Genomic DNA, 12,815 nt, shown 5'->3' with positions numbered 1-12,815 from the left:
TTGCATCTAAGTTGCATTGCAATGTCAGAGGTTTACACAAACTTTGAGTCAACACTTAGGTATTTCACAAAAACACATTCAGAATGTTTTGCATGTTATATACAAATCAGCCTCTGTTGCAGGTGATGGTTATTTTTCATCATATGCCCAGCGTACCTACTGTGGCCTACTGGGTTATACATCTTAATTCTGGATGCATGCTATTCAACATACTAACCTACCCCAAAAATCTTCTGCAGTTGCAGTCTGACCGTTCACATAGTCATCAACGAAGTGTTCCTGAACACCGTGTTCCTCTGTGCACCTCATGAAGCCCCCCATGACATTTGACTGGCACTGGCTTGGAGGTGTCAGTCCAATACGAGTTAAGACAAGTCAGCCAGAGAGAGTCAGGGGGAGACCGGAAGCCTAGCAGGCTGGCTTTCACAACTAAAGCAGGTTCTGTTACGTTTGCACCTTGTGAAGATTTAGTTGAAAATCAAATACTTTATGGGTTATTCCAGTACGTTTTACTCTGAGCAATGGCCAGTTGAATGGTGACAACTATTGTGTTTCATTGCTGATCTTTACTCACTGTGACAGAATAAGAAACTCATCTCCCCCACTATTACGGGCACTAGATGCGTTTGACCCCCTCCTATCACCCAGAACTCACCGAGCAACTGCAGTGGATACTGATGTTAAAAGGATGTCTGTGCATGTCTTACGCTTGACATTCAAAAATCGTTTTATCCTGGAAATCTTTACCGGAAGTTCTGTTTTTATTCTGCCAAGCTTGACAGCGGTGGTAAAGCTTGACTGGGCAACCTCAGACAGGTGGAGGAGGTGTCCTTAAGCCGCCGAGCTGCACCGTGGTTGCACCTGATCGGGCAGGACTGGGCTGGGCTGCTGGATGAGCAGCGGTGCACGCTGTGCATGCTTGGTGCGCGGATCCTCCTGCAGCTGCTTGATTCACAGTATGACACCCGCTCCAAAACGTGGTTTGGCTGATTCTTCCCATCCTGAGCCTTCGCACACATGCTGGACGCTTAAATTGGACACGAGGAGGACGAGGGATGTAGTTGCAGTGGATTAATGAGAAATGCACATGGACTTGGATTTTTTTCCTGAGGTTATCGGCTTCGAATATCTATCACCCTGCCTTGGCCATGGAGAACCCAGCATCTGAGCCGCAGAACTATGAAGATGTACAGAAAAGCGGGTACCTCCGCAAGCATAAATCAATGCACCGGCGATTCTTCGTGCTCAGGGCGGCCTCGGAGCATGGTCCTGCTCGACTTGAGTATTATGAGAACGAGAAGAAATTCCGCAGTAAATCACCTGTGCCCAAAAAAGTCCTGAACCTGGAGACGTGCTTCAACATCAACAAGCGGGCAGATTCCAAGAACAAGCACATGATAGTCCTTTATACCCGCAGCGAGAGCTTTGCCATCGCTGCAGACAGCGAGGAGGTCCAAAATGAGTGGTACCAGGCAATGCTGGACCTTCAGTGCAACTGTAAGCCATGAAGAGTGTGATGTGATTCCTACTGTCTGTCTCTGCATAAGGCCTGTCCTGCCGTAGGCTGTTTGTTCTCCATACACTATTTGGCTCGGCCATTCCGGGGTGTTTAGCTCACATGATGGGCTCGAATTGTTTGAATATTTTTACTGCAGCTCTAGTTTGTCCATTTGATGTCAATAAATCAGTGTAAGTAATGTTATTTGGATGGTGTATTTTTTAACCGAGGTGCAGGTGGATCGGACTGAACGGGGTAGACCAGCACTATGGGCGGCATGTGTTTGTGCAGCACCGTCTCAATAAGCACTGGTTTAATACAGTTATAAGCTGCGGATCATTTTGTCTGCAGAATGCAATCTGATGCATTAAATAGCACCTACATGTAATAATGTTTAGAACATCGCCTTTTCTGAGTAAAACGCAGCCCGTTTCATACCACGGTGTATTTTTGCATGGCGCAGTGGGCATATAGCAACCATCCAAGGGATGCATCATATAGTAGTAGCCTATCGTTGTGCACTCCGCTGGAGCCTGTGTTTTTGTTTTTCTGCACAGCTCTCACTGCCGTTCGCCTAACCTACATTTTTGTTAAACGGTGCTGCTGGCAGGGAGGAGATGGCATCGTCAGTGCGCTCTCAGTGGAAAAGGTGTTTCTGTTGGTTATCCTCGTGTTTACGTTGTTATCCTTATGCTGGAGCTGAACACCACTACCCACCTTCCCCGTTGTGCTTTGCATTTCAGTGAGTTGAGACTGACGGGCTTTCCCAGCTTTAAAGCTTTAATGTTGTCATGTTGTGGACCTCTAAAGAAATACACACTAGTGTACAGACCCCCATTTTGTTGAGATGATGTCTCATAGACAGATACAATAACACACTATTCAAATTTTTAATTTAATTTTAGTGCAAAATGTGCAGAAGGAGATACAAATGGAGACTGAAACATCATATTTTTCTTGAAGAGGGGAGCACACCATTAGTTGATATATAACAGGGAAAAAACAGGGACTGTGTGATATGAAAAAATGATAATTCTGCAATTTATCACGTGATTGGCACTGAAATAAAATGCTGCATTGTTTCACAGTCAAGCATGGTCCTTTTCAGCAGATGTGTTCTGTACCTCCAAACACTGGTGATACATAAGCAGCAGCACAGCTGCTTGACATACACATTATTATTATTATTATTATTGTATGTTGCAATTTAGTAATAATAGAGAAACATATCATAGTGTGTTTTTATGATGTAGCATGTTTTGTCATTCAGTTGTTTTAATTAATTTATTCTTTATTGTTTTCCTAGGTAAAACACCTGAAGACTATGGCAGCAGTGGAGAGTGTAGCTCTCCGTCTCCTGTTCCAACCTTCAAAGAAGTATGGCAGGTCAAGGTTTGGCCTAAAGGTCTTGGACATGCCAGGAACTTAGTGGGAATCTACAGGCTGTGCCTAACTGACAAAACAGTCAACTTTGTCAAACTCAACTCTGATGTGGCCGCTGTGGTGTTGCAGCTGATGAATGTTCGCAGGTGTGGCCATTCAGAGAATTTTTTCTTTATTGAGGTGGGTCGGTCAGCGATTACTGGCCCTGGGGAGTTCTGGATGCAAGTGGATGACTCTGTAGTGGCCCAGAACATGCACGAGACCCTGTTGGAGGCCATGAAAGCCTTAAGTGAGGAGTTCCGTCAGCGCAGTAAATCTCAGTCTGTGGGAACATCATGCGGCGGTGGTACCGCTTCAAACCCCATAAGTGTGCCGAGCCGTCGTCATCATCCAAATCTGCCACCGAGCCAGGTGGGCTTCTCCAGACGAGCCCGCACAGAGACCCCTGGAACAGGAAGTGGCAGCACGAGCACCTCACCAACATCACGCCACGGGTTTCCAAGGGCACGAACAGCCAGCATCGGGGCCAGGTCGGAGGAGGGCGGAGCAAGTGCCAAAGGGACATGGGCGAGTTCTAGCCCAAGTCTTAATGGAGGATCCTGCTCAACTACACCAACACTAAGGCCCAAGCCCACCAGGGCCCCGACCCCGGCTAAGATTACCCTCAGCCTTGCACGTTACACACCGAACCCTGCTCCCTCTCCTGCACCAAGTCTGTCCTCCAGCTCTGGCCATGGCTCAGAGTGTGGCCTAGTGGGGGCAGCAGTGGGAGGCATGACGGTCTGCTCCTACCCTCGGGTTTCTCAGAGAGTTTCTGTTTCAGGTTCGCCAAGTGACTATGGCTCCTCAGATGAGTATGGTTCCAGCCCTGGGGAACACTCTCTGCTTGTACCCAGTCTCTCTGGACATCATGTACATGGAGAAGGCTCATCCAGCTATATAATCATGGGACAGCGAGAAGGTCTCCTTGGTTCCCATCATCGCTCCAAAGGCCGTCGAATTCTGCGGCGCTCATCCAGTCGGGAATCTGAGGCAGAACGCAGATTACTGAGTAAGAGGTCTTCCTTGCCTTTGGCAGCACATGACCGGCTGGCCCCACATAGAAAAGATGAAGATGATGAAGATGATGAAGAATATACTATCATGTCACAAACTGCTAACAGACAAAGAGCTGATTTGCACTGTGGCTCAGGGGGTCTGACAGCTGGGGGTGGGCAGCTCAATGCAGTAGGGGACAGTAGGAAGAGGGCTGACAAAATCAGGGGAGAAGTGGAAAGAGCAGCAAAGGATAGTGGCTATATGTCAATGCTGCCTGGAGTGGCATCTCCTCCTGTTTCACTTTCTCTCTCCATAGATATGTCTGATCCTAAACCTGGGGCAGATGATGAGTATATGGCCATGACCCCCAACAACAGTGTGTCCCCACCTCAGCACATCCGCCAGCCCAGCTCAGATGGCTACATGGTCATGTCTCCCAATAGCAGCAGCTCCACAGACCTGCATGGACTGGGGATGTGGGATAGCAGGGTCAGCATGGAAAGCCGGGCTGCCAGTGACTACATGAACATCTCACCTGTCAGCAGCCGCTCTGCCTGCAGCACACCACCATCCCACCCTGAGCAGCACCAACTGCAACCAAAAATGTTCAACTCCTACTTCTCCCTGCCTCGAGCTTATCAGCATACTCTCTATTCTCGCTTCGAGGAGGGCTTAAACAAAGTGGAAGGAAAAAAAGACAGCAGTGGGCATGATAGTGCAGGAAGAGGAGGGGGAGTGGGATACAGCAAGAGAAACAAAATTGCAGTGAGCTCTGCAGGAGGCTGCCAACTTTCCATGTCATCGTCTTCTTTCTCCTCCAGCTCAGCAAGCAGTGAAAGCCTGGAAGACAAGTCCATATCAGCAGGGAGAGGGTTAAGTTTGTTAAGAACTGGGGCAGAGTATAAGAGTGCAGGAACATGCACAAAAGATGGGCGTCACCATCAAAAACGTGGCTCCAGTAGTAAGAGCCCAAAGCAGCAAAGGAGGGGACGTCCCCTAAGCATGTCTTCAGACATTACTAAAGCCAACACCCTGCCCAGGGTGAAGGAAAATCTGCCACCATCTGTGTCCCAAAATGTTGGTGAGTATGTCAGTATTGTGTTCAAGGAAGACAGTAAGTATGATGGTGGACGATGTGCAGGGTCTGAACTTGGACAACCTGTTATCTATGGAACCCTCCGACCTTTGAATCAACCACTCCTCTGCCATGATAATCCTGCTAACCTTCCTCGCAGCTTCTCTGCACCATTGTCCACCTCTGCCGAATACGTCAGCATGGATTTAAGGAAGCCCTCGCCTCCTCTGACTCCTGTTAGGTCCACATTCAGCACCCCACAGGGCCCACCAGCTGTTGCCCCCAAGCCTCGACGTGAACACAGCACAGCCTCTCCTCTGGCAGCAGAGGACAATGCCGGGTACAGAACAAAAGTAAAGATGGTAGCGATAGCGCCAGAAGTTCCTCCTTCATTTCCAGAGAACAAAGGTTCAGATCCCAGCATTTCAGCCAGATCTGCCATCCTCTGTGGTCAACCCTTATCTGTGGAACAGGAGACAGGTTTGAGTTTTTCCCCAGTCAAGTCCTTCCAGTCTCCTGAGCGGAGTGGCAGACTGGTTCGAGCTGATCAGCATGGACGGCGGAGCCACCGCTCAGATACGTTTAACTCACCTCCTTCTTTACCACACCACCAACCCTCTTCTACCTCCCTCTTCCCAGAGGGCAGTCAGTCTGCGAATCATCTGCATGATTTGGACTGCTCGCTGTGGGAGAACGGGCAGGCAGCTAGTTTGTCTGCCACACCTCCACCACAAGCCTCCACCTCATCTGCTGAACAAGGCCTTAACTATATTGACCTTGACTTGGCCATCAAGGAGAACCCTCAAGCCGGTGCAGAGTGTACTTCTGCCGCCTACACCATTGGAGGAAGTGCTATGGGTAGTAGTACTGGTTCCAGCCTCAACACTTATGCCAGTATTGATTTCTGTAAGTCAGAAGAACTGAGAGCACACCAGAACAGTAGAAAAGATGGTCAAGGTAAGTGCTACTGGGACTGCAGACCCATCACAAATTAAAATATCTATTAAAAATGGACCATTTTGATTCTAATATATGAGATCTGACTGAAGTATATTTTGTGTTCAGAAAATATTCCAAAAGAAAAAAAGTTGGCAAGACTTGGCTAGGATATTTAATATTTATTGACATAGCAATTGATAAAATATAGTATAGTATAAAAATATTTCAAAACCACAATACAATTGTTTGACTCCGAAATTATTTCTTGTAAACACCCACGTGTTGATAACCAGCTCAAGTGAACTCTGATTTTTAGGCTTTCTGTTGAAGAGTTACAATAACAAGAACTGTTTCCATCTTTGTTTTCTGAAAATAGCATATTTTCTGTAGAGCTGCAGTGTTTAGCTGGTCACTCTAACTTGATCAGCAGAAAATATCTCGGTAGCTGTTTTAATCAGTTCATTGTTCAAATTGCATTTCAAACTAAAAAGCCAAACAGCTCTCTGGTTTTAGCTTTTTAAATGTAATGATGTGCTGTTTTTCTTTCTCATATATTAAGGTAATATGAGTAGCTGGTTTTTGGACTGATGGTCCGATAAAACTAGGTACTTAAAGATGTCACCTGACATTATGGTAAATTGCAAGAGGTGTTTTCAATGTTTTCTTACATTTGGACAATTAAGAAACTAATTGCAGGATTAACTGATAATGAAAGTAAAATAAAAATAATAACAATCATTAGTTGTAGCCCTAATCTTCTGTATTTTTTATTTATTCATCATTGTCATTGATGACAGTCACATTTTAGTCAAAATGATGCTGCTCTTATGCATCATTTTGTCATTATTGCTGGGACAATTGGTCCATTAATCGATTAGTTTACCACAGGAAAATTAATTAGCAGCAATTTAAACAATTGATTGATCATTTCAGCCATTTTTCAAACCTAGAGGTCAAAATTAACTGGATTTAAAGTCTCACATGCAAATATTTGCTCCTCTGTGGTGGTCAACTGAATGCATTTGGGTTATAAACCAGTGGTCTGACAAAACAAGCTGTTTGGTCTTTCTTAACGTTGGCTTTAGAACATAGACTTTTTTCACTATCTTCCTGCATTTTTAAATGTTTATTTGAGAAGACACCTGACTTAATGATCAGTAATGGAGATAGTTGCAGCTTTCAATGGCACAAATTTTTAATAATGAGTGAAAGGAATATTTGAAAATAGGTGAAAGGAGAAATTTTACAATTCTATTTGGCTGACTGGAGGCAAGATTTTTATGTGATGTGCATAGTCCACAGACAAAACATGTCTCCATCTTAGTCCCTCCTTCTGTTTTCATTCTTTACTGATGTGTAACTCTGCTTCAAGTTGGTGGACAGCACTGTTTCCAGGCTGTGGGTTGTCTGTAGAGTCTCTTATTATCACAAGTGGGTGTTCTGAGAGCAAAGCCAATTGATTTGTCTGCTGGTAATGAGCCATTTCACATAAATGGAGGGAGCGGGGTCAGAATATGAGCCAGGTGTTTTAAGTTTATGCGTGGGCGTGCTGACGGCTGCAGGACTTCATATTCCAGCTCTGAGGTTTCCCCTCACGTTGCACAGATAACATTTATTTAATGGTTAATGTTGGTGGCTAGAGTGCATTTTTGATGGATGTACACTGAAGCACATTAGAGATCCACTGCTTTTACATGTGAAGAAATGAGTATGTTAAAATGGAAATATACTGGTAAATATTAATCAGGGGGCTGAATGGAGCTTGTGCAGCTCATTTATTTGGACCAGCTACAACATTTGCATGATTGATTTATCTAATGCTATATAACCTCTACATGTACATGTATAAGCATAATAATTGCCTGATTATTTCCGTTGGGGATAGTATGTTTATGCATAGCAAGGCGAAGAAGACTCTTTTAATATTTGGTAAATTACTCTTTCATACAATTTTCACACTGAATTTAATGATTGAAATGTGCCTCTTGTCCTGTAAGATACAGTGTGATCCCACGTTCATTAACTGCAGTGATTTTCTAGCCATGGAGCTCAATATATGAAGCCTGGATATAGGGAGGGTGGTGGCTGTACCGCAGGTAAACAGGCTTGGTTCTCAAATGTCCAATCAACAGTCAAATAATTTTATTAAGAGGTTACCACATTATTCTACCTGTCCTAATTTCATTTTAACCAGATGTAAGATTAAATGTCAAACAAATGTAAATTAAAGGTAAATATGTTCATTTGTGCCATATGTTTTAATTGCAGTATTGTCATAAGTGCATTATGATCAAAGTGTTTAAATGTTCGTTTGAATGCAGCTTAAAATCTCTTCAATTATAAAAATTACAGTATTTATTAGTGAACAGCACTACACAGTTGCCACTTTATTATCTGGCACACTTACAGTAGCTACACCTCACTTGATCCAGCTGTGTGATCATTACTGCTGTAGGATGTCGTTTGTGCTGCTGTTGAACTGTACTGTATAGAGAAGTGTTTCTGTTTTTATTCTAGCCTCAGTGATGTAAATGCTGTGGTCAAAACAATTGAAACACCTGTCAGTACAACACAGTTCAACAGCGCCACAAATTACTATATCCTATAGCCATAATGATCATACAGTTGAATAAAACAGCTTAAAAAAGGACATGATCACCTTCATGAAGGAAAGATTTCTTGCAGGACTGTGTATATATATACACAGATAAACGTATCTTCTTCCGCTAGATGACAAAACAAGAAATGTCGTGCAGAAAACATACCTTTCATACAGCAGTGTAAACAACCAAGTGGATGGAGCAAATGGTTAGACTGACTCGGTGCTGCTCAAACCAAAGCTTGAGTTATAGTCACTCATGTCTGAGCTTCTCCTGCACTATGAAATATTAGTGGTTGCATAGGAAGATTATTCTTTAATAAAGTTTCTTTTATAAGGTCATTCTGCTAGCCCACATTAGAAAAAATGGAATTGCTAATGATTATGATGGACAGATGTTTGCTTGCTGCCACTGGCACAGTCTGAACTCGCATTACACTGAGCTGTATGTTGTTTAAGTTGCTCATGATGAGATATAATATTGACATCTGCAACAGTGTGCATAAGACACCAATCAGAAAATCATTTTTGAAAGATATCATGCGTCATGTGATATTTACCCAAGCAGCTAGCAGGAGCTCTAGATTAAACACCACTGATATGCTTTGAATCCAGTCTAAACTGCCCTGCCTTCTATCCCTTTTTGTGCAGGGAGACTTAGATTTACTGTGAGTGATCAAGTAAACTATAAAATTAGATAATACTAACACTTTAAAACAGGGGTTTTCAACTAATTGTGGCCCAGGGACCATCATCCTGGCTAAGAAGTAACATGAAGCCCAGTGTTGTGGGGTGGATGAATTGGTGGGCACTGTTTTAATCTTAAAAGTCACCTTGGCTCTTCTAACTTGTATACACAAATAATAAGTAATGCATGGAAACATGATACGTGATTCCTATAGTAAAACTACATTATTGATCGTATGGTCAGGTGCCACCTACAATGCCTTCGGGGACCACCAGGGGGCCACGGAGCACTGGTTGAAAACCCTTGCTTTACAAGACTCAAGTCACTGTGAATAGCAGGAAAACCTTTGCGGCAAAAATGTATGATATATTTCCTCCCTGCTTTTGACTCATTTCTTCCAGACTGTTGATCTCGGTCCTCGTCTTCGATCTGAGTGTGACGCCAACGTGACATCTACACGCTCAGTCTGCAGGGGACAGTCGGTGGCGCTACCTGTTGCCACATCAAAACTGTACACTGGAGTCCAAACCCTGAATCCCTGGCAAACCCGTCCCCATCCCGTCTGCTGTTCTCTGTCAACCAAATGTGTGCCAAACACACACACACACACACATACTCACACAAACAAACTCACAGACACAGGGTAAGGAAAAAGTTTTGGTTTTGCCTTCTTTTGAATGAAAATGACATTTGGTCATCATTTAACTTACCACAGATATAGGATGACAGTTTGATACATGACTGTGTGAGCTCTCAGGTGGCCGTTAACGTTGATCACGGAGGCTCTGAAACAGCTTTTCCAAGGCGTCATTTAACTTGAGCCACCTGATCACAGCACTCTAACAGTCACAGAGACAAAGTCATAGATCAACAAAGCTTTCAGGGAATAGCACAAATGTCAGAAACTTCCATCTGTGTTACTTCATTCAAAACACATTTGCTTGTGATTGGCGCATGAGCCAGTCTATTAAACTCTAGTAAATTAACACTCGAAGTGGCAGCTGTATTGTTGACACAATGTCCGCTTTTATTTATTGGGTCCTCGAGGTTTTTGTTTTTATACGTCATCACTTCAATCTTTGTCCACGTTTTAAGTTGAATGATGGTCGGGTGTCACTTTGACTCAAAATAAGACGGAAAATACAGCTTGACAGAGGTTTCATACACTCATACACACTGTCACTGTAAACATATATGATTTATTACATAACTTTGCCTAAAAAGCCTTTAAACTGTTGACTGCTTTTTGCTTGTGCTACTGAAAGGCCTCAAAATGTGCTTAATTTCAGAGGTATAATATGGCACATTTCATTAAATTGGCAGTGAAATGATTCCATACAAATGATAAGTAGATAGTTCAGAAGAAAATCCCACACAGTTTGTTCAGTCTCTGTGAACGTTGTAGGATTACAGGACATCACACTTATTTCTCCCCAGAGCTGACCAGCTGATCTTTAGGTTGTAGATGAGGGATGAGAACAATGGCTTTGTTTTTATCCTTTTAAAATTGGCATTCTGTGTTTTTCACAGAGAATCAAGTTCTGTGCCTAAATCTCCAGATGTGCCCTCACATACATGTTTATCATGTTTACAGCCTCAGCTTCAATTATGCTTAAACTAAACATGTCCTGTGGCTGATTTTCAAATGGTGCCAAGTTGATGCATCTCAGTGGTTTTATCAGACATTTGGTGGATTCACTTTTACATTGTGTGGTGTTTAAGGCATGAAGAAAGTCTGTCTGGGATGCAGTCACACAGCACGTATTCCTTCCTCTTTTAAAAAGATTACTGTGATGCATTATAAAATTAAAAAATATATGGCTGAGTGTATTTATACACTAACATTTCAAACCTAAAATCCCTGTAACTATGAAACAAACAAAAAAAGTCCTTTCAAATGCTGCACGTGCTGGGGGTTAGCTGCTCCAAATAGTATTAAATTAGAATTTAGACAAAATCAGAACCATCTTTGTGATGCAATATAATTGTGTTTTACAAAATCCAATAAAGGTCACAGGAAGATTGACTCTCCTCCCTCTGCTCTGACCCCCTCTTAGCCTCTAACAGTTTTCATACCGTCCCTAACTAAAGCACGTATGTGCTAATAAGATGAGAAAATGTGATGAAGAATTTTAAACTTTATGATTGTCTGCAATTAGCTTCCCATGTTAGTATAAAATTATGTTGCATATTATTCTGCTGTTAATGCATTTTGAGGTAATGTGTAGCACAAAATGTGTGAAAAAAGTCAGTTTTAATGCTTTTTTGGCAACTGTACTTTTTTTATTATAACTATATTATCCTACAGTATATACTGTCACTTACAGAGACTATAGTACATGCTGTAGTTTGTTTTCCTTGTTTGCATAACACTTAACACAATTTTAATATAAAGTAACACATTACAATGGTATATACATAGGATATACAGTATACATATAATGATTAATACTCTATAGCCTAGATATCTATATACTCTTTTATAAAGTGCCTCATTTTTGATTGTAGCTGTTTTTACACAGGTAATCTTTGAAATGGGTTGTGAAAATTGGAAAAAAAAAAAAAGGTGTTGTTTCTCTCCTGAGTCAAAATTGTGCATCTGTTGAACTTTACAGAAGACAAACTTGTATTGCCATCAGTCAACCATGATCACATTGCCTTACTGTGTTTAGCAGAGACATGGAGACAAAGAATCTATTTATTTATTCATCGATCATCTATACCGCTTATCCTTGGATAGGGTCATGGCGGGGGGCTGGAGCCAATCCCAGCTGACACTGGGCGGAAGGCGGGGTACACCCTGGACAGATCACCAATCCATCGCAGTGATTATGGACATTATTATTTCAAAGTGCTATTTTTCAAAAGTCAGTTTTTATTTCATAATGCCTTTTATGTCCCATTACTACAGTAGCCTAGATGGGACATTATGTTCATGCTGCTGTCTGTGACTCTGCAATATATATATTTTTTTTTTTGAGTCTCTTTCACTCCGTAGTTTCAAACTCTGGGACATATCCACTTCAGGCCCTTCTGACTTTTTTATTATTACTATTGTTCACTACCAATCAGCCACTTGTTCAGTGTGAAAGCTGACAGCCTGTTGCAGATGGGAAGATCACGCATCTGAAACTGACTACTAGTGGCCACTGTGCAGCAGCTAGTTCACAGAAAACATAGCAAATACATCTTGTACATGAGGATTCTAAAGTTGACAGATTTTAGTGCATCATTTTTTAGAAATTAGACATTCTGGAAATTAATACCATTGGTTTTTTTTATTTTTTTTTGTGTTTATAAAAGACGGGTTGACTGATAAAACAGGGTCTTATTCAGTATTAGACAGAAAATTAAATATGTACACTTACAGTTTGCAGTACATTTTGAATCCCAGAACAAACATGAAAGGAGGTGACTTCAGCTCCTCGGAGCAGCCAATACTAGCAGCTGACTGCCGGCTAAAACAATATTAACACTCTTGTGTATCGCTCTTCTTATTTGGATGTGGATTCCGCTCCCAGCAGGTGTGAATAGCGCTATGTCTTTCTCACTCTCTTCTCTCTACACTCAAACGTGGGACTTGGTCTCAAGTATG

General features: G+C 42.4%; 1 protein-coding gene across 2 annotated transcripts; it reads left to right on the top strand.

The window, feature by feature from the left end:
- Positions 1 to 165: 165 nt before the first annotated feature.
- LOC109959423 (insulin receptor substrate 1-B) lies at positions 166 to 11,246 on the top strand. 2 transcript variants are annotated; one of them, XM_020598777.1, is made up of 3 exons: positions 166 to 1,497; positions 2,805 to 5,951; positions 9,622 to 11,246. In XM_020598777.1, exons 1-3 carry the CDS (start codon positions 1,149 to 1,151, stop codon positions 9,627 to 9,629), a joined length of 3,504 nt encoding a protein of 1,167 aa, XP_020454433.1. In that variant the 5' UTR covers positions 166 to 1,148; the 3' UTR covers positions 9,630 to 11,246. The 2 variants fall into 2 exon arrangements, with proteins under 2 accessions (XP_020454433.1, XP_020454432.1); XM_020598776.1 differs by lacking the exon at positions 9,622 to 11,246 and having other exon boundaries at positions 2,805 to 8,366.
- Positions 11,247 to 12,815: the final 1,569 nt, after the last annotated feature.

The sequence above is a fragment of the Monopterus albus genome, unplaced genomic scaffold (genome assembly GCF_001952655.1).
Source record: "Monopterus albus unplaced genomic scaffold, M_albus_1.0 scaffold39.1, whole genome shotgun sequence".
Lineage (NCBI taxonomy): Eukaryota > Metazoa > Chordata > Actinopteri > Synbranchiformes > Synbranchidae > Monopterus > Monopterus albus.
The sequence above is the reverse complement of the archived record's forward strand: the minus strand, read 5'-3'. Positions and strand labels throughout refer to the sequence as shown.

What these genes read in the sequence shown, in the direction of transcription:
- LOC109959423 (XM_020598776.1), top strand. Translation starts at nt 1,149, where the DNA reads ATGGAGAACCCAGCATCTGAGCCGCAGAACTATGAAGATGTACAGAAA. An exon ending in GCTGGACCTTCAGTGCAACT is followed by an intron (nt 1,498 to 2,804) that starts GTAAGCCATGAA and finishes TTGTTTTCCTAG; the next exon opens with GTAAAACACCTGAAGACTAT.